At 42.5% G+C, this 24,228-nt stretch overlaps 1 protein-coding gene across 1 annotated transcript in view; it reads left to right on the forward strand.

Annotated features, from left to right (window-relative positions):
- Nucleotides 1–236: 236 nt before the first annotated feature.
- CCDC85C (coiled-coil domain containing 85C) overlaps nucleotides 237–24,228 on the forward strand; it is a 180,948-nt gene continuing 156,956 nt past the window's right edge. Inside the window, exon 1 of the mRNA XM_089656367.1 lies at nucleotides 237–1,272. Coding sequence (XP_089512493.1) covers nucleotides 570–1,272 — 703 coding nt within the window. The 5' untranslated portion in view covers nucleotides 237–569. The remainder of the gene's footprint in view (nucleotides 1,273–24,228) is intronic.

The raw sequence follows: 24,228 nt of genomic DNA on the forward strand, positions 1-24,228 counted from the left end.
AACAACATAAACATGTAAAATATTGTAAGCAGAGTCAGCGCAGACTCTGACCGGGATGAAGTTGCACCATTGTTGGAGCTCAGCCTCATGCTTCTCTAACTGTTATTTTTCAACTGGAGTAGAACGTTGACCTAGTTTGGGCTGTACGCCAGGTAATTGTCAATAAAGCTTGTTTGATCCAGGAGGAAAAGGAAAAAAAAAAAAAGCTGGCAGTGCTGGAGGACAGGCAGGACTGGGAGGGTGGAGGCGGATTCAGATGAGCTGGAGACAGCAGAGCTGTGAGATCGAACCCTGGCTGAGCTGGAGGATTATATCTGCACACAAGGCGGATTTCAGTCTCCATGACACAGGGACACAACCCCCTTGAGTAAATGTCTGGGGAGGGAACATCCCTTGAAGACCCCTCTGCACAAGTTGCAACCAGCAATGAATGAGCCTTCTGGACCTTGCCTGGGCTTTGCATGTGTTGTATAGCAGCACAGTGATGCTAGTTGTCAGAAGGGGACTTTGATCTTAATTGGGCACCCTTTGCTGTATACAACCATCTATCCATTTTTGAACCACCTGCCATGGCCAAGCATACCCAAGGAGGGTCTGCGGAGGAGCTCAACAAGATCTCAGATGAGGAGCTTCTGAGGTGGAACAAGGAAGACCTCATCAAGAGGTTGAGGAAAGTGGAGACTGAGAAGATGAACCTGATGGTGGAGCATGGCAATCTGATGAAGGACGTGAACAGGAGGCTGCAGCTCCACCTGCATGAGATCAGGGGCTTGAAGGAGGTCAACCAGAAACTTCAGGATGACAACCAGGAGCTCAGGGAACTCTGCTGCTTCTTGGACGATGACCGGCAGAAAGGCAAGAAGCTGTCCAGGGAATGGCAAAGGTTTGGCAGGCACACGGCCAGTGTGGTGTGGAAGGAGGTGGGGGCTTACCAACAGAAGCTGAAGGAACTAGAGGCCAAGCAGGAGGCTCTCTTGAGGGACAACCTGGAGCTCAAGGAGATAGTCCTCATGCTGGATGAGGAAAGGAATGGAGCTGGTTCTAGGAGTTCCATAGACAGCCAGACCAGCCTCACCAACCTCAATGGGGGTTCTGGTACCAGGGATGTAGGTGATGGCAGCAGCACCTCCAGCACTGGCAGTGCAGGGAGCCCTGACCACCACCACCATCACCATAAACCGGTGGAGAACAGTAAGTCTGGGGCCATCAGGCGATCCGCAGATGACCTTTCTACCCTGCCCCACCACAGGAGTATTCCCAATGGACTCAATGGTAAGTGCTCACCTATTGATCATCAATATCTGCTGATTTGTGTTTGAAGTGTTCAGGATAACCTGCATTTCACCAAGAAAGCAGCAATTTGCCCATCTTTCTTGACAAACCTAACCCGATAATACCCATTTTCTCAGGGAAGGAAGATACAAACTTTTTATAGGATGTGTTCCTTTTCAATAAAACATTTCTTCTCCCATGATACAAATATTTCCTCCTTGCTTCCAGTGAAGTGTTATGATGTTTTGACCAGTTTTTGTTTTCCTCCATTATTGTACCATATGTTCTGTTGTTATCTATGAATGGCATTTGAGCTCTGTTGGGTATGATTCAAGTGAATGCATCCTTGCTAAGTGCTGCTAAGATGTCTTCAAGGGTCGGTCCACTGATGTTTCTGATTACGTTGCCCATCTTCCTGGGTGGTCAGTGGTGAGATTCCTCTTATCAGTAGAGATTCAGCTCTCTTGATACAATCTAAAGCAGCCTTTCTCAACTTTTTTTTTTTACATGGGGGGAAACCTTGAAATCATTTTCTGATCTTGGGGAACCCCTTGTAACAATTGTTATATCTAATTTCCATGTGTAATGGTCAGTGGGAAGAATGCTCTTCACACTTGGGGTCAATGAGAAGAATCCCCCCTTACAGATAGCTAAAAAATGTGTTTTAATGAATTAGACTGTAAGTGACCAATGCAAAGTCCCTAGTCCATCCTTCCTCAACCTTTTTATTATGGAGGAACCCTTTAAATAATGTTCTGGACTAAGGGAGCCCCTGCTAATAATTACTGTATCTACAGCTTATGGTACATTACCCCCAGTTCACACCTATGCACACATGCGGGCCGAGTGTTGCACGGGCACAAGAGCCCATTCATTTGAATGGACTCCCGTGCCCATGCCACGCAGGAAAAGATGTGCCGGCACTTCTTTGGGAAACGCAGCCCGCATGGGAACCTCGGTTGCATTTTCCAGTGTCGGCGGCATGCCATTAGAACTAATGGCGCCCGCGGGTCCGCATTTCTCTGTGTGGGTGGTGCGGCTGCACGGATTTTCGTGCAAATACGCATCGGCACCACCCGCACAGATGTGAACCTAGGGTTAGTGTGATAGTCACTGGAAAGAATGCTCCTTACATTTGTGGTCAGTTAGAAGACCCCCCCTTCAGCTGGCCATACACTATACAATCTGATTGTAAAATCTCCTTTATGGTAATATATATTACCATCAGCTGTGTAGTGCAAGGGCTTGCCTGATTGGATACATTAGCCGGTACTTGTCTGTTAATTTACCGGATTTATATATATATATATATATATATATATATATATATATATATATATATATATATATATTTTTTTTTTTATATATTTAAATAAAACATAAAATATATATATTATAAATAAATAAATCTGGTGAATTAACAGACAAGTATCCATTATCCTTTTACCTTTGCCAAAACTATGTAATACGAGGGCAAACCCAAAAAAGCCATTTGATCAGGAAGACTTTGTACTACATGACTGATGGTAAATCTAAAGGAGATTGCACAGTCAACCATAAGCTGATTACACAATTTGATTGTACAATTTCTGTACAGACTGTATAATATGAGAACGAACCGAAGAAACAATATTTCATATCATGTCAGCCAGGCCGTTATACTATATAGTTCATGGAAGATCTAAAGGAGATTGTACGATCAGATTGTAATGTCTGTGGTCACCGTAACAGAGACAAAAAGCTCATTGGTGTCCATGGTTACTTATCTGAGAGGTAGAAATTGTTCAAGGAACCCCTAGCAGCCCCTGGAGGAATCCTAATGTTCCACAGAACCCAGGTTGTGAAATAAAATACATGAACAATTGAACAGGGAAAATGGGAACGCTCTTACTGGCTGTGGTAGATGGGGGAGTTGTCAACCAAAGAACAAGAATCAAATTCTTGGACTGTTCAAAAGATTTCCGAATGAGCAGCTCCTGCAAAAAACGGAAATATCCGTTATGGGTGGAATGCACTTGCACTGGCTTTTTAAACGGTTGCAGCGTGCATTGCTGGTGGCGATGACTCTATACGTGTCATTGGTATGCGCTGTCATTGATCGGATTTACACAATGAATAGTTTCAGCAGAAACAACTGGAGATTCCATGCTGAGCAAGGATTGGAAGGTTACTGGCTTGAGGAATGTTAGCATTGCACTGATGAACTATGCAGTGGGGGCTATTTACTAAAACTGGAAAGTGAAAAATCTGGTCTGCATAGAAACCAATCAGCTTCCAGATTTTATTGTCAAAGCCTAACTGAACAAGCTGAAGTTAGAAGCTGATTGGCTTCCATGCACAGCTGCACCAGATTCTGAGTGCTCCAATTTTAGTAAATCTCCCCCAATGTGATCATTTGATTCTGAATACATTGTTTGTATCATAAGGCTTCATGCACACGAGCAGCTCCTAAACTCCAGGTTACGGGCTTTTGGCATTTTTTTGCCAAAGCTCCTAAACTCAACTCCATAGAAGCCCATGTGTCCATGTACACTTGGATTTTAGGAGCTGCCATGTTTAGGTGAGGTTACACCTCCCTCCCCTGAACGGGGAAGAATCGCATTTAGGATAGGAATGTTTTGACCTCTGATAGTGCAAAATCGCAGTACCGTGTTTGCCGCGGCTTTGCCGTGATTTGCGTTTTCTCGGGGCCGCTGGTCAGGGTAGGCTCCTGTACATGGAGCCTTAGGGCTTGTTCACACTTGACTTTGTTTCCAACTCTTGCCGAATGCCCCTATAGCATTTGACAAGTGTTGGTCCGGCATTTGCGGAGCGTTTTTAACGCTCCGCAAACGCTCCAAAAATGCCATATGCACGATTTAGCGGCAGTTGCTAGGCGTTTGCCAAGCGTTAAAAACGCCCCACAAACGCCTATAATGAAGTTTGAATGGTGTTAACGCTTCGCAAACGCCTCTCAAACGCAGGCCGGGCGTTTGCGGAGCGGCACCATAGACTTGAACAGGAGGCTTCAACTCCTCTTGACTCGACCAGAGGCGTCCGTTTTGCCGCGACGCGTCACTAACGCTCCCGTGTGAACATCACTATGTGCTGCAATGTGCAGAATTTTCCCAGGTGTTTGGAAAACGGTAAAAACACTTCCCAAGTGTCTGTCTGCCGCTTGCTGACAACGCTAGTGTGAACGTAGTTTTACTCTGATCAACCGTAATCTTATTGTCGGTATTTGTATTACAATTGATTGCAAGTATTTGTTTCCTATTATCCTTCCATGTAACTTTTCAGATCTGTATAGGGGAGTTGCCTTTATATGGATATTAAATTGTATATTTGTGTGTTTGATCTTTTTTTTTTTATGTGTGGAATAGAAGGTTTCAATTCAACTATGTTGAATGTTACATTGTTTCAATGATGCATGTACACATTGGGGATGATTTACTAAAACTTGTGCCCACAGACTTTAGTGGAGCTGTGCATAGTAACCAATCCGCTTCCAGCTTCAGCTTGTTCAGTTAAAGGATAAGTTCACCTTTCTACAAAAAAATAATAAATGCACATTTTTTTTGCAAGTAAAAAAAAAGTGCATTTATTTTTTTGTTGCAGGAGCCTGTAAAGCATTGCACTAGTGATCAGCAGATTGCCAATGCCATGCAGGTCTCCTGCAGACCTGTCAGTATATCTGCTTGCCTGTACATCCCGTACGGGCAAGCCGATACTTCTGATAGGAAGACTCAATGGATTACCACAGTGCTTACAGCGCCGTGGTAGTTTGAGAACTACAAGCCAACAGCCACTAAGGCTACTGGGACTTGTAGTCCATTCATTCACAGAGCACTGTGAATGAATGATGCGATCATGTGGGCGGGGCCCAGCACAGCCGCGCTGTTTTTTTTTTTTTTTTTTTAAATGACAGCTAGTACAGGGATCTTCCCTTTTATGGCTGTCATGGAACAGCGTCTGCAGGATGAGAAACATGTTACATGTTCCACCTTAAATAATGGCTGGAACATGGAACATGTTCCCAAATGTGAACTTATCCTTTAAAGGTGGAACATGTAACATGCTCCCAATGCTGCAGCCATTGCTCAATTTCACCCCCCCCCCCCCCATGCAACAGTACATGGAGAAGTTCCGCATAGTAGATGTCATTTTTATTAAAATTGTGCGGCCGTGCAGGGCTCCGCCCACATGACCGCATCATTCATTCACAGTGTTCTGTGAATGAATGAACTACAAGTACTGACATCCTTTTTCTAATGGCAGCTTGTAGCTTTCTGTGGAGTTCCATGGTAGTTCATTGATTCTTCCTGTCAATGTATCTGCTTGCCCATACAGGATTTACAGACTAGCAGATTCACTGACAGGTCTGCAGGAGACCTGCATGGCACCAACGATCTGCTGATCACTTGTGCAATGCTTTACTGGCTCCTGCAACAAAAAAATGATAAATGCATTTTTTTTTTTTTTTTTTTTTTACCTGCAAAAAGATTTTGCATTTTATATTTTTTTTCACAAGGTGAACTTCTCCTTTTAAGCTTTGATAATAAAACCTGAAAGCTGATTGGTTATGATACACAGCTGCTGATTCTGTTTGCACCAGATTTAGTAACTCTCCCCAGCTGTTTGCTTTAGCCAATGTGCAATCATTTAGTCTGAAGTGTCATATCCCTGAGCAATCAATCTTGTTCCAGTATTTTGAAGATGTAAAAAATTGAACCTGGTTGTTGTTTAGTTGCTGTTGTACGTTTTAAAACGTTTTTGCTGCTTTCTGTATAGAGGGATATTTGGCTGTATTGTGATCTGCATTTAATGGGGATCTAATGGCTGGTCACGCCACACACAGCCAAACATGTCACAGCTGCCTTGAAATTCGGGACCTTTAAATTCCGATGACTGGTCCCTCAAAAGGAAAAGATTCAAAAGTGAATTGACATTTTACTAATGAAATGCTTGAAAAAGTTGACCTTCTGAAGATCAAGTCTGGTGCCCAGTCACGTGACCGACGCTAAGGTGTAGGGGTGGCCATACGTGGCGCAATGAAACAGAAGGATTGATGTCCAATTCAACAAAGCATTGAATCGGACATCGATGGAGGGAAACATAAATGGCTTGGATGAGCGACAGAGTGAACGTTTTGATAGACGTAAATCAATCAGTTGTGGTTGAAAAAATAGATTGCCATTTTTTATGCCCTAACAGGTAAGACTGATTCATGAGGAAGGAAAATGCCATCACTTGACCATGTACAGCCTTTTTTTTTTTTTTTTTTTTCTTCGGCCAAAACTGATCAACTTCGGTTGATCAAATCATCACTACCTGACCTTGCCATTTTTGTCCCATTCTATTGTTTAGGTGAGACAGACATTCCTTTTTTTTTTTTTTTTTTTTGGCACAGTGTATGGCCACCTTTTTAGAGGACTGACGTTCGGCACAATTAGCCTATCTGTGACTTTGTCGGAACATCCACTATTATCTTGAGCAGGGGTCACCAAACTTTCTAAGCACAGGGCCAGTTTACTGTCCTTCAGGTATTAGGGGGGCCAGACTGAGGCCAGTAGGAGTAGAAAATGCCTCATAATGTGGTTTTAATAGGAGAAAAAAAAATGCCCCGTTGTTGGTATCAATGGGAAGAATAGTGCTCCATTGATGGTGTCAGTAGGGGGAATGATGCCCCTTCTTTGGTGTCAGTTGGTGGAATACTGTCCCAAGGGCCAGAGAAAGGCAAACAAAGGGTCACATCCAGCCCCTGGTCTGCAGTTTGAAGACCACTGATCTTAAGCAAATACTACATGACCTTTGCCAAAGGTCATGTGTTCAGATACAGTGGGGATGCATGAACATCCCCCATGACCCTGGGGATTTACAGATACCACATGACCCTTGCCACAGGGCATGTGACTGGGTACAGCAGATTTGCTGAATTTTCTGTTACAAAAAAATTTTTACTTTTCTAATCAGGTCTCAGGTAGAGGATCTTAGAGGACTGATGTTCTAGCACAGTGGTCTCCAAATTGCAGCCCAGAGACTGGATCTGGACCTTTCCTTGCTTTTATCCTGCCTTTGGGGCATTATTTCCCACACTGTCAGCAACAGAGGGGGATAATTCCTGACACTGACAATGGGGCAATAGTCCTCTCACTGACACCAATGATGGAACACTGTTCCTCCCATTGATGCCAATGATGGGGCACTATTCCTCCCATTGATGCCAATGATGGGGCACTATTCCTCCCATTGATGCCAATGATGGGGCACTATTCCTCCCATTGATGCCAATGATGGGGCACTATTCCTCCCATTGATGCCAATGATGGGGCACTATTCCTCCCATTGATGCCAATGATGGGGCACTATTCCTCCCATTGATGCCAATGATGGGGCACTATTCCTCCCATTGATGCCAATGATGGGGCACTATTCCTCCCATTGATGCCAATGATGGGGCACTATTCCTCCCATTGATGCCAATGATGGGGCACTATTCCTCCCATTGATGCCAATGATGGGGCACTATTCCTCCCATTGATGCCAATGATGGGGCACTATTCCTCCCATTGATGCCAATGATGGGGCACTATTCCGCCCATTGATGCCAATGATGGGGCACTATTCCGCCCATTGACACCAGTGATGGGGCACTATTCTTCCAATTGATACCAATGCTGGGGCACAATTCCTCCCATTGATACCAACCATGGGACATCAATTCCCCCACTGACTCCTATGATGAGATATTATTCCTTCCACTGACGCCAATGATGGGTCACTATTCCTTCCACTGACGCCAATGATGGGGCACTATTCCTTCTGCTGGCACCAATGCTGGGGCACAATTCCTTCCACTGATACCAACCATGGGACATCAATTCCCCCACTGACTCCAATGATGAGATATTATTCCTTCCACTGACGCCAATAATGGGTCACTATTCCTTCCACTGACTCCAGTGATGGAGCACTATTCCTCCCCATAATACCAATGATGGAGCATTTACTACCACTGATACCAAAACATTTTCTTCCTCCACTGGCCACAGTCTGGCCCCCCTAAAGTTTGAAGCACTGTAAACTGGCCCTTTGCATAAAAAGTTTGGAGACCCCTATTCTCGCACAAGAAGACAGTCAGTGGCTTTGCCTGAACATCCCCCAGGATCCTGGCAAGGACACTGTGAGCAATGCCTTGGCACAGGTCATGTGATTGGGTAATGCATTTTTTTTTTTTTTTTTTTTTAAATTGACTTGCAATGTGCCTCTGAACTTGCTAGCAAATTTGGCTTCTTCAGGAAGAATCCGTTCCCTAGCATAGCACAAACTTCCCTTGCACATGTGTTCTGTCTGTGCTGGGCCAGCTTCTCTGCCTCTTTGTATTCTTCTCCTGGCTTCTACATGAATGGTTGTGCAAAGGGGAATACTAAAGAGTATCTGAGTCTGATTGGGCTGCGGATGTCACATCCAAGATGGCGGTAAATACGATGCATAAAACACATTAAGTGCAGGTTCACACTGCACTTTGCATGTGATTTGCACAGGAATCACACTGCAATCCTGTGCAAATCACATGCGATTTCCGTGTGTTGCAATTTGGGCCATACATTTTATGTGTCTCAAATCGCATCGCGTTTGCACCAGAATCATGCAGGACCCTTTTTTGTCCGCAACAGAAGCAGATCGCATGGGTGTTCACACCCATGCATTCCGATTCTGCAAACCACATCGCATTTTGCAGATTCCGGGGTATTGCTAACATACACACCTGCAGCGGTCCGCATGAACGGGGTGCGATTTTGATGTGGTCTAGGAATCGCACAGAAACTTGTGCAAATTCCGTACCGCATCAGTGTGAACCGGCACTCAATGTAACAAATTGGAAATGACGGTAGAAAACCCCAGGGTATTGCTCACATGATTGTTGGACGGATCGTGCAGTGGCATCGTTTTATCATTTGTAATTTCTAGTCTCATGTGACAATAATGAAACCGAGTCCTCAGTCCAGGTATTGGATCTAGTTCTGTGGGATCATCTACTAGACACCTTGGCTTTCCTGTCCTCCAGTCTGTTTGCATTACTGTGGTGTCAGTAGGAGATAAGCCCTGTACACAATGCTTAGCAGGTTTACAAGTCTTTTGAACTGTGTGTAAACATTGGGCAGTTTGTTGTAGGTGTCCCCAGCAGAGGTAAGGCCTGGATCTAGAAATATAACACCAGGGTCACTGGACCTGTGGAAGATGATTGTACAAACAACAATCCTATCTGTCCACTAAAAAAAAGTCAAAGTAGTAATACCCCCCCAGCGTTTTTTTAGTTTAATACATTGAGAAAAAAATAAACATTCCCCAGTAAACTATTTGTTAAACTTCCCTTCTTCAGTGCATGCAGTTTCGTTGCTGCTGGTTTCTGCTTTCCTAAACTTCCTGTCTTCACAGGAGAAAGGTAACACAGGACAGTGCAGTCACCAGCCAATCTGTTTATTTTGTAAAGCGCAGAGCAAACTGTTGGCGCTGTATAAATCCAGTATAATAATAATAACTTGGAGGAGGGAGGAGCTGAGTAGTAGCTTGTCATCTTGGGCTATGGAGCTGTGTGTTTCCATTGATGCACACAGTGTAGGGAGACACAACTCTAGTCCCTGCATGCAAGAGTGGCTCTATAAGATTCTGCAAGAGAAAGAAGCCACCCTGAAACAGGAAACCTGGGGCAGTGGTCACGGAGCCAGCTGAAAGATGCGCACAGACAAGGAATATTGTAAGAAACTTCATACTTCAGTAAGGCCCCTTTTATTTATTTCAGGTACTTATATAGCACCGTCAATTTACACAGCACTTTACATATATATTGTACATTCACATCAGTCCCTAACCCTCAAGGGGCGTACAATCTAAGGTCCCTAACTCACATTCATATACAAGGGCCAATTTAGACAGGATCCAATTAACCTACCAGTCTGTCTTTGGAGTGTGGGAGGAAACCGGAGTACCTGCAGGAAACCTATGCAGGCACAGGGAGAACATGAAAACTCCAGGCAGGAGGTGCCGTGGCTGGGATTCGAACCAATGACCTGAGTACTGCCAGGCGGACGTGCTAACCATTTAGCCACTGTGCTGCCCCATTCACACTTAAGCGATTTGGAATCTCAGGCAGAATTGACACAATGCTGCCCCGATTCCAAATTGCTCTAAAATCATGGCAAAACTGCAATGCGGGTTTAGGTGCCATTCATTCTTAATGGCACCCCAAACGCAGTACGGTGTGTAGGTTTTTTTTTTTGAAGGTTTTTAATGTTTTTTGTTTTGTTTTTTTGTTTTTTTCCACAACTGTTGCATAAAAAATAAGTGAGAATTACGGCAAAACGTGCATGGAAAAATGCACTTGAATCGGGGTCAAAGTTTGGTCCCCTGAGCTTCTCTGCTGCAGACAAACAGCTGCTCTATGCACGACACACAGAAATACAGGATGATCACGCACAAAAAATTGCATGTGGGAGCACGCGTTCCTACTACGCGAAATGCGAATGGGTGTAGTATGTTATATTAACTCCCAAATAATATTTTTATATATTAAATAACTCCCCAGTCATTTTTGTATATGTAATAATAACTCTCTCTATGTAATAATAAGTCCCCTAGTTTTGAAGAAGCTAAATGACGTAAAAGTTGAAAGTAAGAGCTTAAATTGATATGCCTTATCTGTTAATATATACGTAAGAGTGCTAACAGGTTTTAATTATTGAAAGTTATCATTTAATTATTTGGAGGATCAATTCTGTAAAGCGCCAAATTACATTATATGTATGTTGATATTTCTCAATTCTACGTGTAATTTTTGTTTACTTTAATAAAAATCTACAATGTAAAAACTTTAAAAAAAACATCATTAGTCTCATAATAAACATTTAATTAAAAAATTGTATTTATTTTAGATAACTTACGCCTTTTTCTGTTTGGGAGTTATTACATACAGTGGGGATCGAAAGTTTGGGCACCCCAGCTACAAATTTGTATTAATGTGCATAAAGAAGCCAAGGAAAGATGGAAAAATCTCCAAAAGGCATCAAATTACAGATTAGACATTCTTATAATATGTCAACAAAAGTTAGATTTTATTTCCATCATTTACACTTTCAAAATAACAGAAAACAAAAAAATGGCGTCTGCAAAAGTTTGGGCACCCTGCAGAGTTAATATCCTGTACTACCCCCTTTGGCAAGTATCACAGCTTGTAAACGCTTTTTGTAGCCAGCCAAGAGTCTTTCAATTCTTGTTTGAGGTATCTTTGCCCATTCTTCCTTACAAAAGTCTTCCAGTTCTTTGAGATTTCTGGGCTGTCTGTCACGCACTGCTCTTTTAAGGTCTATCCATAGATTTTCAATTCTGTTGAGGTCAGGAGATTGTGAAGGCCATGGCAAAACCTTCAGTTTACGCCTCTTGATGTAATCCCCCGTGGATTTCGAGGTGTGTTTAGGATCATTATCCATTTGTAGAAGCCATCCTCTCTTTAACTTTAGCTTTTTCACAGATGGCATCAAGTTACCATCCAAAATTTGCTGAAATTTTATTGAATCCATTTTTCCTTCTACTCGTGAGATGTTCCCTGTGCCACTGGCTGCAACACAACCCCAAAGCATGATTGATCCAACCCCATGCTTAACAGTTGGACAGAGGTTCTTTTCATTCAATTCTGTGCCCCTTCTTCTCCAAACGTACCTTTGCTCATTCCGGCCAAAAAGTTCAATTTTAACCTCATCGGTCTACAGAACTTGTTTCCAAAATGCATCAGGCTTGTCTATATGTTCATTTGCAAAGTTCAAACAATGATTTTTGTGGGGAGGACGTAGAAGAGGTTTTCTTCTGATGACTCTTCCATGAGTACAATATTTGTACAAGTATCTCTTTATAGTGGAATAGTGTACCACAACTCCAGTGTCTGCCAGATCTTTCTGGAGGGATCGTGTTAACAGATCGTGCAGTCAAACGTGGGTTTTGAATTGTTTTTCTCACAATCCTGCGAGCTGTTCTGTCTGATATTTTTCTTGGTCTTCCAGATCTTGCTTTAACTTCCACTGTTCCTGATGACTGCCATTTCTTAATTACATTCCGAACAGAGGATATTGACATCTGAAAACGCTTTGCTATCTTCTTATAGCCTTCTCCAGCTTTGTGAGCGTCAACTATTTTCAGTTTCAGTTTTCTAGACGACTGCTTAGAAGAACCCATGGTGCTGATTGTTGGGGCAAGGTCAGATGAGTCTGGGCATTTAAAACCTTTGAGATTGACATCACCTGGTCTTCCCAGAGGATGATTGAGAACAATCCATGACACTGGCAGGTCTCAGCTTTGCAAAGGGGGCAGTGCATGCTATAAATTCTGCAGGGTGCCCAAACTTTTGCAGACGCCATTTTTTTGTTTTCTGTTATTTTGAAAGTGTAACTGATGGAAATAAAATCTAACTTTTGTTGACATATTATAAGAATGTCTAATCTGTAATTTGATGCCTTTTGGAGATTTTTCCATCTTTCCTTGGCTTCTTTATGCACATTAATACAAATTTGTAGCTGGGGTGCCCAAACTTTTGATCCCCACTGTATATAAAAATAACTGGAGAGTTGTTATAATATATAGAATGACTGGAGAGTTATTTTCCAGGAGAGTCATTATTATCCGGGGGGGGGGGGGTCTATGGGGTCTAAAGTGAAATCAGCTGTTGAAAGTGCTTAAGGAAAACTGAGGATTTAATATCACTTTAATTTGCAAAATAAACATTGGATGTTGCCAGATGGTATCTTCCTGCTTCCAGGTACAGGGAGCTCTGCAGCCAGAACTGCATCTTATACTTTATAAAAGAATAAAAGGTCCCAACTGCAGAATTCCCGCACAGCTACGGCTCTTCGATACTATAAAATGTATACCTTCATCTCCATCTCAGCATGGATGGACGAATCTCCACTGATGACTATTGTATTCTGACAGCTGGCACCCACGGCTGTCAGAATACTTGAACAGTGACTGCATCTGATTGGTGGAAAATGTGCAATTGTCAAATTTGTGGCTGGCTCCTTCGACTTTCAGACCAGCAATGCCACCCATGGCTTGAATATTGGGTGGTTCATCAGGAAGCAGTCGATTTTTGCATGGATACATGGTTTGAATTTCAAATGATTTTTCGTCCGAAAATTGAAAACATCGTTCGCTCGATAATCCGATGGTGCCATCAATGATTTTAAAAAAAAATCGGCCGATCAAGTCATAAAGTTCACTCCATATAACAGGCAAAACTTCTGTTCCTTCCAGGTCACATCTCGGCTCATGCGCATATTCTTTTCGGAAAAACGATTGTACAATTTGACCATCATTGAGTCGAAAATTAGTTGTTTTTCACAAGTTTTCCAACATGCCCCATCACAAAAAAGGGAAGGAACCATGAAAATCAGCCGGTGCCATTGACCCACTAACAGAGCAAAAATTGTCCGATAATTATTTTCGGCCGAAAAATCGGTCACATTTCGACCCATGTATGGCCGGCTTTAGTCTGCCTGTTGCAGTAAAAAAAAATGTGCCTTTAAACAGCACTGCAGAACATTGCACTTTGTGTGAAACCACTCATTTGGAATGGCAGACCAATGACCAATTGAAGGTGGCAACGTGCTGCAGTGCACTATAATGCCAGGGGAAGGGACCCCCATCGAAACGCGTCAGACATACTTTGAGAGTCTGCCCCCGTGATGAGACTTGCACTGGTTTCACACTCCTTGAGGATCTTATACGCTTCTTATACTTCTGTTTGTGAGTATATTTCTTAATTCAATAAAATCGCAGTTTATTGAGGTAATGCGCAAGGTTAGTGCGCTTTCTTTTTGTTTCACTTTATAGTGCACTATAATGCACCTCCCACATGTTGTATTGCAGTGTGTGGGGGGAAAAAAAGGTACAGGTAAGTTTTTAGCAGCAGTTGTGCGTTGGCAGCAGAACAGTGAATGGGGTGTCTTAATGAAACCGAAGTGTGAGAACATGCCAGAATTTCCAGAGTGTATAGGGCCTCTCAAACACAAGATGGCCAGTTGTTCAGTTTGAAACCTGCAGATTGCTTCTTTGAAAATACTTTACACCAGAGGCAGACTGACAACTCATGGGGCCCCCGGGCAATTGGGGATCATGGGGCCCCTGTGTCCTTGCCCAAACTCAAAATAAGCCTATGAAAAAGGTACCAGGGGCATCTCATGGCGCCCCCTACTGACCGGGCAGTGCCCGAGTTTCCAAATGGTCAGTCCGCCCCTGCCTTACACTACTGTGCTGTGGTTATGCATGTTACATGTGTTGGTGCGCAATCCAATGCACCAGGGAAACTCACCTGCACTGCAGCTGCCACAACGCCCAGCAGTGCACTACCATGTGTTACACTCCGAAATAAAAAGGGTCATGTGTGGTTTTGCCTGCAATGGGGTATGTTGGCAGCGTATTCAAAATGAATGAGCTGCCTCATTACAATGCATGTCGTAGTGCTTGTTAAAATGTGTGATTTATTGCATCAGATCAGTGTTACTAAACTCACAACAGCACAATCAGTCTGTATATGTAGTAAAGCATGCTTGTTATACTCACTGTGGAACCTCAGGGGTTAATCCTCTGCAGTTTGATCCTGACTTCTCTGCTCCTCCTCCTCCTTTTTCAATTGTCCACATTTTATCTCCTGATAAGACAGAAGAACCAAACTGTAGTCATTCTGCACATGCTCATTTTAAAGTGCATTGCTAGACTTTTTTTTTTTTCCTTGGAAGAGTGCATGTGATCAGCACAGGGTCAATAAGCACTGTCCAGACAGAGGGTCAGGGGTTCTGCATCCTCCTAGAGCAGAAAGAAAACTCCTACTTTAACTAGTGCTCTGCTGGACACTGATAAAGTCACAAGACTGATCTATCTGCTGATGAGAAAAGGTATTTAGCAGTTTATATTTACTAAAATAATTGCACTTCCATGTTGTGTACTGTGGGAGTCCAGATATAGTGAACGCAGGGTCCGGGGGGACCGGATATAGTGAACGCAGGGTCCGGGGGGACCGGATATAGTGAACGCAGGGTCCGGGGGGACCGGATATAGTGAATGCAGGGTCCTGGGTGTAGTCACACTTTTGCCCAGCCTTATGGTGACCATACTTTAAATGACCAATTTCTTTTCCAATTGCAGCATTGGACCGATGGTCGACAACCCATTTGATCGATATGCCACACATGGCAGAGTGGACTTTGATGGTTATGATGCAATCAGAATTTACGATCATAAATCATTATTCCCATCTCTTTTACCACCATGTATTCTCATAATCTGACCGATGAAAATACAATCTCATTCACAAAGTATCTTGTTGATGGTTATTGATGCAAAACAATAAATTTTTTGCGCTGGTTGATCAAAACTGAGTCAAAATTGATCAGAAGGGGAGGTATGGCTATGCTCAATAAATTTTCAAAACAATAACAAGAACATATAAAGCCATTTATAACTCTGCCCCAAATGACATCACCGATTTTGTCTCCAAATATCACCCAAACTGTCCTCTCCGCTCCTCGCACGACCTCCTGCTCTCTAGCTTCCTTGGCTCCTCCTTCCATGCTCATCTCCAGGACTTCTCCAGAGCCTCCCCCATCCTCTGGAACTCTCTACCCCAATTTATCAGACTATCGCCTACTCTGCCCACTTTTAGGCAATCTCTGAAAACCTATCTCTTCAGGGAAGCCTATCCTGCCCTCAGCTAACAATGGAATCTTCTACTCTTCCTACCAGTCCATCCCCCACAGTTATTACCTTTTGTACCACTAGCCCCTCCCTCTTAGATTGTAAGCTCCAAGGAGCAGGGCCCTCCTAATCCTTTTGTATTGAACTGTATTGTTGCTGTATTGTCTCTCATTATATTGTAAAGCGCTGAGCAAACTGTTGGCGCTATATAAATCCTGAATGATGATAATATTCAGTTTCTTTGCAGATTTGATTGTTTGAATTGATAAAATTGTATAAAAAAAAAAAATCAAAGCTTGTATGGCCACCATTTGGCTCTATTCACATAAGGCAATTTGAAATCGCGGGCAGAATCGCAGTGATTTTTGCCTGTGATTTCAAATTGCAGCAGAGCAAGACGCATGTTTGCTTACCATTATTCTTAGCAATCCACGATTCTGACATTGTCATTTAAGTTGCGTGACAGAACCGCACGGCAAAACGCATGGTTAGAAATCACTCTAAGCTTGTCGCCCCATAAAGGAGCAGGAGCTTCTTTTGGGTGACAAATGTGCCTAGGCAGCCCATCGAAGTGAATGGACTGAACTTGACACCCCTTGAGGGTTAGGGACTGATGTGAATGTACAATATATATGTAAAGCGCTGCGTACATTGATGGCGCTATATAAGTACCTGAAATAAAGAAAATAATCTTTGTGCAACACTCGTTTCTGTGTGTACATCGCACTTTAAAAATCACAAGCGTCAATGCTCATTCCAGGTATGCAAGGTTTGAACGGGGCCTTAAAGAGCGATTGCACCAAGCAGTTGCAAAAAAATTCAGCCCAGAACTTTTTAATAACGAATCCGCTATAACAAGTTTTTTAATTACATTCCGATACATTGTGAGAATGTATCTCGACAGCATTTTTGTGAAAGAGGTTGAATTTTTCCTGTCTAGTCTTGCTCTGTTTTTGTTGTGTTTTTATTGGCTCCTTGTTAGCAGCTGTAAAAACTTAATGCAAGCAAAAGCTATCTATAGAGGTACCATGTAAAGTAGATTGGTCAAAAGTAAGTCGATTCAAACATTCTTGGGACAAACGTAGATCTATATTAGACCGAATGGATTTAAAAAAAATTCTCTTTATCTTCCTTCCTTCCTTTTTTTTTTTTTTTTTTTTTTTTTTTTTTTCTGCCATCGCTCTTCACTTGTCTCCATGTTAAATTCTCATACAAAGCCCAGTACACACTATTAGAAAATTGGACGAACGACCGTTCGTAGTTTTCCGTGTCCTCATCCCATCTTGAAAATGAGAATGCCTAAACTGGTATGAAAATTCAGAGGATAACTTCCCACGTACGTAGCTACAGTCTAGTCCAGGGTTCCTCTAGAGCAGTGGTTCTCAACCTTCCTAATTCCGTGACACTTTAATACAGTTCCTCATGTTGTGGTGACCCCCAACCATAAAATTATTTACCCAGTAATTATAATTCATGAGTGTCGTTTTACCTCCAATACTGCTGCTTTCAACACAGTAGCTGCTTTCTACACAGTAACTGCTTTCTACACAGTAGCTGCTTTCTACACAGTAGCTGCTCTTTACACATTGGAAATATGTGTTTTCCGATAGTCTTAGGTGACCCCTGTGAAAGGGTCGTTCGACCCCCAAAGGGGTCGCGACCCACAGGTTGAGAACCACTGCTCTAGAGCAGGGGTGGGCAACTGTGGCCCTCCAGCTGTTGGTGAACTACAGGTTCCATCATGCCTCTGCCTTTGGCACTCATGCTTGTAACTGTCAGTTTTGCAATGCCTCATGGGACTTGCAGTTTTACAACAGCTGGAGGGCCACAGTTGCCCACCCCTGCTCTAGAGGTTGCTAGGGGTTCCTTGAGCAATGAGAAATTTCTGACTCTCGGATACATTTTGTCCTCATGCACACGGGACGCTTTGATAACACTGGTAACGTTAACTGTGTAAAGTCACATTAAAAACGTGAGTTTTTTTTGTGTTTTTGCATTAGCGTTTTGCTGCGTTTATCGGCAGTTTCCCGCATTTTACCGCGTTTTTTCTTTATTAGCGTGTTTTTGACAAAAAAAAATTGGAGGGGTCAAAAAGAGTCCAAAAATGCCAGTTTGTGGCACTTTGCTGTGTTTTTCAGCGTTTGCCTTTCTTAGCGTTTTTTTGACCAAAAAAGAATTGGGGGGTCAAAAAGAGTCCAAAAACGCCGGTTTGTGGCGTTTTACTGCGTTTTTCAGCGTTGGAGCATTTTTACAGCTAAGAAAGTCCTCTAGAAACCCACTACTCCTCCTGGGTTTTTTTTTCCAGCCAAAAAAATGTTGATTCCAGCCTACGTGTGTATGGCACAAAGAATAACATGATGGGGGGTTTACTGGATGTAGAAAAAAAATGTCAAAAGCTAAAAACGTCCCGTGTGCATGAGGACTTTCTACTGATACCAGTGATCTTTTTAGTTATCTGTAGACCGTGATCCTTTCCAATGACACCAGTGTTAGGAGCATTCTTCCCACTGATTATCACACTAATGTATCGAGAGTTTTAGACGTAGACATGTTTAGCAGGGGTTCCCTGGGACCAGAAAGTTATTTCAGGGGTTCCTCTGTGTTGAAAAGGTTGAGAGAGGCTGGTCTAGTCTATAGTCAAATTTTTTTTCCAATCATGCGTAGACTTGCTTGTTTGATTTATATAGCGCGAACACTGTACTAATTAAATTAAAATCAGACATTAAGATAACTATCGAACATTTTTCCAACATGTTCCTTTTGGAAGTTTTCATCTGAACAGTCCGTGCCGGCTCTCGAAAGCAGCGTACTACCGATCTGAAAATCAAATGTTCACTATGTATATAGATATTTTTGTCCAATTTTCAAATAGTGTGCACTGGGCTTAAGCTTTGATATGGTACTTGTTCTGTCTCTCCAATCTAAGCATTTAAAGTGTGATCTCTGTAACTTACATTTGTGATGAGATAACTCCAATCTCAGTTGGATACCACAGTCAGTGACTCAATCGAGATGATATCTTGTAGATCTTGTGAAGTTTATTCAATAAACTGAGAGAATCTTACAACAATGAACAGCTGATAGGTCAAAAGATCATAATGTGCTCTGCTTCATGAAACCTGAAGCTTGCAGAAATGCATTACTGGGAAGGGGGTGGGCTATCTATACAGCAATAACTAAACCAGGTAAGGGAGGAGCAGAGACAAGATATAGAAAACGCTTAAAGGCATATGACAGTCAATATGACAGTCATGTGAAACATGACAGTAATGTAGATCCAAAAGTTGTTTTCAACCTTTTTATAGATCTGTAGCTTGCATTAAAACTATACCTGGTGATCCCGCCATTATGGAGATAGCTGTCCCCCTGTTTTTTGCTCCTGTGCAGGGGCGGACTGACAACTCATGGGGCCCCCGGGCAATAGGGGATCATGGGGCCCCTGTGTCCTTGCCCAAACTCAAAGCCTATGAAAAAGGTACCAGGGGCATCTCATGGGGCCCCCTACTGACCCCGGGCCCTCAATAGGGGATCATGGGGCCCCTGTGTCCTTGCCCAAACTCAAAAAAGCCTATGAAAAAAGTACCAGGGGCATCTCATGGGGCCTCCTACTGACCCCGGGCCCTCAGGCAGTGCCCGAGTTTCCAAATGGTCAGTCCGCCCCTGCTCCTGTGTTGTCACCCTGTCTCATGTGCCCATAGTGAAGAATACACTTGACACACTGACGCCATGTGCAGTCATGCTTCACTGCTGGCAGAGAGTTGATCTAGAGCAGGGGTCTCCAAACTTTCTAAACAAAGGGCAAGTTTACTGTCCTTCAGAATTTAGGAGGGCCCACCAGTAGGGTTAGAAAAGATCCTGACATTGATGGAGAAAAAACACTGACACCATCTTTGGTATCATTAGGGGGAATTGTGCCCCACCGTTTGTGTCAGTGGGAGAAATTGTGCCCCATCATTGGTGTCATTGGAACAAATTGTGTCCCGTCATTGGGAGAAATTGTGCCCCTTCATTGGTGTCATTGAGCCTCATTGTTGGTGTCATTGCAAGAAATTGTGTCCCATCCATGGTGTCATTCAGAGGCATTGTGCCTCTTCATTGGTGTTAGTGGGTTGAATTATGTCCCATTGATGGTATCAGTGGATGAAATAGTGCCCCAAGGGCTGGGAAAGGTAGGCAAAAGGGCCTCATCTGGCCCCCGGCTGTAGTTTGGAGACCACTGATCTAAAACATTGATGTTTAGCCAATGCTGTAGAAAGCATGTAGACTGGAAGTGGCTGGAAAAGGAGATCAGCATCACTCGTAGAAAAAGGTGAAAACAGTATTTTATAGAAAAAAACATAGCCATTTATGATGCACAGTGCTTAAGCAAATAAAATTTTTTTCAGTTGGGGTTTAGATCTTTTAACATGAACCCCTTTGTATTTTTCGATGATCAGGAATGGAGAGAAATGTGCTGCATTGCCGTCATCATAGGAGCAAGTTTGAACAGAGTGAATAACGTGTTTATGAAAAGAATATTTACTTAAAACTCGTCAGAAGCAGCCCCTCCTCTGCACGGCTTTGTTAAGAAGACGTCGCATATGCTTTATTTGCTTTTGGCAATTGTTTGTTGCTTCAATGTCAAACAAATTTTGTTTCTTGAAGAAGATCGTCTTTAGAAGACTTCCAGTTTCCCATGACTTCCAGGGCTTGTTTACACATGCGGTAGTTCTTTGATGAGCAATCTGTGGTGGATCCCTTTTCAGAGGGCATTTGACAGAAGGTGAGGAGGCGTTACTGCCTGTGTTAACCCCTAAAAAAAACCAAAAAAAAATGTTCACAGCCAGGTTGCAACCGCATGCATTGTACACGGTTGCAGGGAAACTTTCACTTGAATGGGTCAAGTTTGGTAGGTGGTTCTGCCTGCCAAATAGAACAGAGATGAACATTTGTGCTGTGCCACAATGCAAAGCATCACGGCCCCAGTATGCTACTGTATGGCTGCCATTGCAACTCAACCGTCTGTTTATTGCCTACCACTCCGCCCACCCCATCCCCAACTGAAAGTGTAAGCTTCCATAATAATTCAGTTCCATTTCAATGTGTACATAGCAACCAAACTTCTTGGCAGAGATAGCTTCTGGGGACATTGAAGTGGTGAAGCTAAACTAGATATTCTAGATACTGTCCTAGAGGCCCATGGCAATCCCAACATGTTTGCCAACATAGGTTGAAAGCAAACCTGTCATTAAAGCTGAACTCCAGGCACAGATATTTTAATGTAAATATATTCCCTTGTAGCCACAAAGGATATAAATCCAGCTTGTGTGCCCCAAATGTATTTTCAAACCCAAATAATGGAAAAGTAGTGGTGACCTCATCATTGTGGTGTATATAGCCTGTGCAGAAAAAAGAGTTGTGGGAGGAGCGAAACACCTCCACCCACTACAGGTTGCCTGCAGAAAACTACAGTAGGGGGTGGAGACAAGACCAGTCACCCTGTGCAAGGAGAGAGAGAAGCAGTGACCGGTCTTTATTACAGGAAGTCCCAGCACACTAGTAATGTTTTACACTGGATCACTGCACAGATCGAGAAGAAATACACAAAACATGGATGGAGGAATCTATTGATTAGATTGTACACCCCTTGAGGGTTAGGGACTGATGTGAATGTATAATATATATGTAAAGCGCTGTGTAAATTGATGGCGCTATATAAGTACCTAAAATAAATAAATAATTGATGATAATGAAATGAATGAGAGAAATCTAGCCAAGTATGGCTAGCTATATACTCTCTAGTTCACACTTGTTCTCATCCCACCCTACCCAAGTAAGACATCTCTTGTAGGTACAGAGCCATTCCAAGCTGGAACACAACATTGGTTTCATTACAGTGTCCCTAGGTTGTTAAAGAATTTATGGTCGTCTTCTTCAACCAAAGGTCCCAGTTTTTAAGGAATTTGTTTTGGCATCCTCCCCCCTCTGAAACTTGGTTAGGTTTGGCTAGGTTAACACATTTAATTGCCATATTGTCATGTGGTGGGTCTAAGTCTCTCTAGTAAATTAGAATTACGCGCATAGAACAATATTGGACAAAACCTAGTTGTAGGATGCTTCAGAGCAGCCTTTGTCAACTTTTTTTTTTACCCGAGAGGAGCCCTTTAAATAATATTCAGGCCTCAAGGAACCCCTGCTACAATAACTACCTGGGGGTCAGTGGGAATAATGTCTTTTATTTTGGTGATTCGTGGGAAAAATATTCCCTCATTCAGTTTTAGTCAAAGTGCCACCCTTTATACACCGCTAAAATGATCATTGGTGTCATGCTGCTGACTCTGCCAAGTGGTGTTGAACCTGGAACTCTCCAGGCTCCAGCAGATGGGAGGTCAGTCAACCACAGCTCAAGGAACTCCTAGTACCCTCTGGAAGAACCTTTTTTAGGTTCCACAGAACTTTGGTTGAGAATGGCTTGTTTAGAGGAACATAGTCCTCCAGGATGTTCAGTAGAAATACCTCAGAAGTTTTAGGAGCATTAAATTTGAACTGTTCCTTCAAGAAGGCATAAGCTGATGACCATTAGCTCTGAATCCTCAAACAAACCTCCAAAATTAAATATATTAGCATTTTTGTGGCAACATCATGGGCGATTGGAATAAGGAAGAAGACACATTTTATGCAAACCATTTGGACTATTGCAGAGTTTGTGTATAAATTTAACTGGCTTTCACTAATGACTTTGGAGAACCAAGTTCATTCCACCTTTATCAAGCCCTCCTGGGGCAGGTTGGGGATATATATATACAGCCCATTTTTATAAGAATCGCTGATTGGCTGAGGTCTTGCTACTTGTAACTGATTATAGACATTAGGCTGGGTATACACTAGTAGAATTTTAAACGAAAGGGACATAGTCTTCCATGATGTTCAGTAGAAATACTGCAGAAGTTTTAAGAGAAATACATTTTGAATTCTTCCTTCAAGAAGGAATGAGGTATTGCATTCTTGTAGAATTTCAAATGAAAGGAACGTAATCCTCCAAGATGTTCAGTAGAAATACTTCTGAACTTTTAGGAGCATTGCATTTGAGTTGATCCTTCAAAAAGGTACGGGGTGATGGCCAATAGCTCTGAATCCTCAAACAAATCTAGAAAATGAATTTTTGATGCCAACATCATAGACAATTGGAATACAGAAGAATGTCCATTTTATGCAAACAATCTGGAGTATAGTAAAGGTTGTGTATACATTTTAAATAGGTTCTTACTATTGACTTTAGAGAACCAAGTTTGTTCTGTCTCTCCAATCTAAGCATTGATAGCGTGATTTCTGTAACTTACAGTTGTGATGAGATAACGATAACTTCAACCTCAGCTGGATACCACAGTCAGTGATTCAATCGATAAGACATCTTGTGAAGTTTATTCCATAAACTGAGAGAATCTTACAACAATGAACATTTGACAGGTCAAAAGATCATAATGTGATCTGCTTCATGAAATGAGGCTAGAGCTGCAATGCATCTCTGGGAAAGGGGAAGGGCTTTCTATACAGCATTAACTAAACCAAAGGAAAAGGAGGAGCAGAAACAAAATACAGAAACTCTTAAAGGCATATGCCAGTCATGAGAAATATGACAAAGTTTGTTCCAACTCTCTTTAGTCCCCGTGGGGCAGGTTAGAATTATTTACAGCCCATTTTTATAAGAGTCACTGATTGGTTGAGGTCCTGCTATTTGTAACAGATTGTAGACATACAGCTGGGCATATACTAGTAGAGTGTCGAACAAAAATTCTCAGAAAATTCAAATGTCGTTCAAAAGGAGTTCAATATTTTTTTATGCTTTTGATTTTGGAATGAATGGATTTTACTGAACAAAAACCACATATACAGTTAGAAGTTTGTACGTTTTGAGAAAAAATTTCCATCCGACTCCTTTGAAATTTCTCGGCACTGTGGTTGATAAAGGTCAAATTCACCCAATTAATGATTAGAAAAACTAATAAACATTCTTACAATTAGAAATGTAGACCAAATTTTACTGGTGTATATGCAGCTTTAGTGACCACTTTAGGTTGTGTTTTGGTCCCGCAGAAACGTCTACAAAGTACAAATCTGGTGTCGCATTGAAGGTCCTGAATTGTATGCGGATTAGACAAACAATTAGTCATTTCCTCCTGCAGGCTTGTGTCACAGGTGTAGCCGGTCCAGAGTCCACTCTGGAACCTGTATACCTTTATAGTGCCTCTGATCTGGCTG

The sequence above is a fragment of the Staurois parvus genome, unplaced genomic scaffold, assembly GCF_062004578.1.
Source record: "Staurois parvus isolate SC_StPar_1 unplaced genomic scaffold, SC_StPar_1.0 ptg000026l, whole genome shotgun sequence".
In the NCBI taxonomy this organism is placed as follows: Eukaryota; Metazoa; Chordata; class Amphibia; order Anura; family Ranidae; genus Staurois; species Staurois parvus.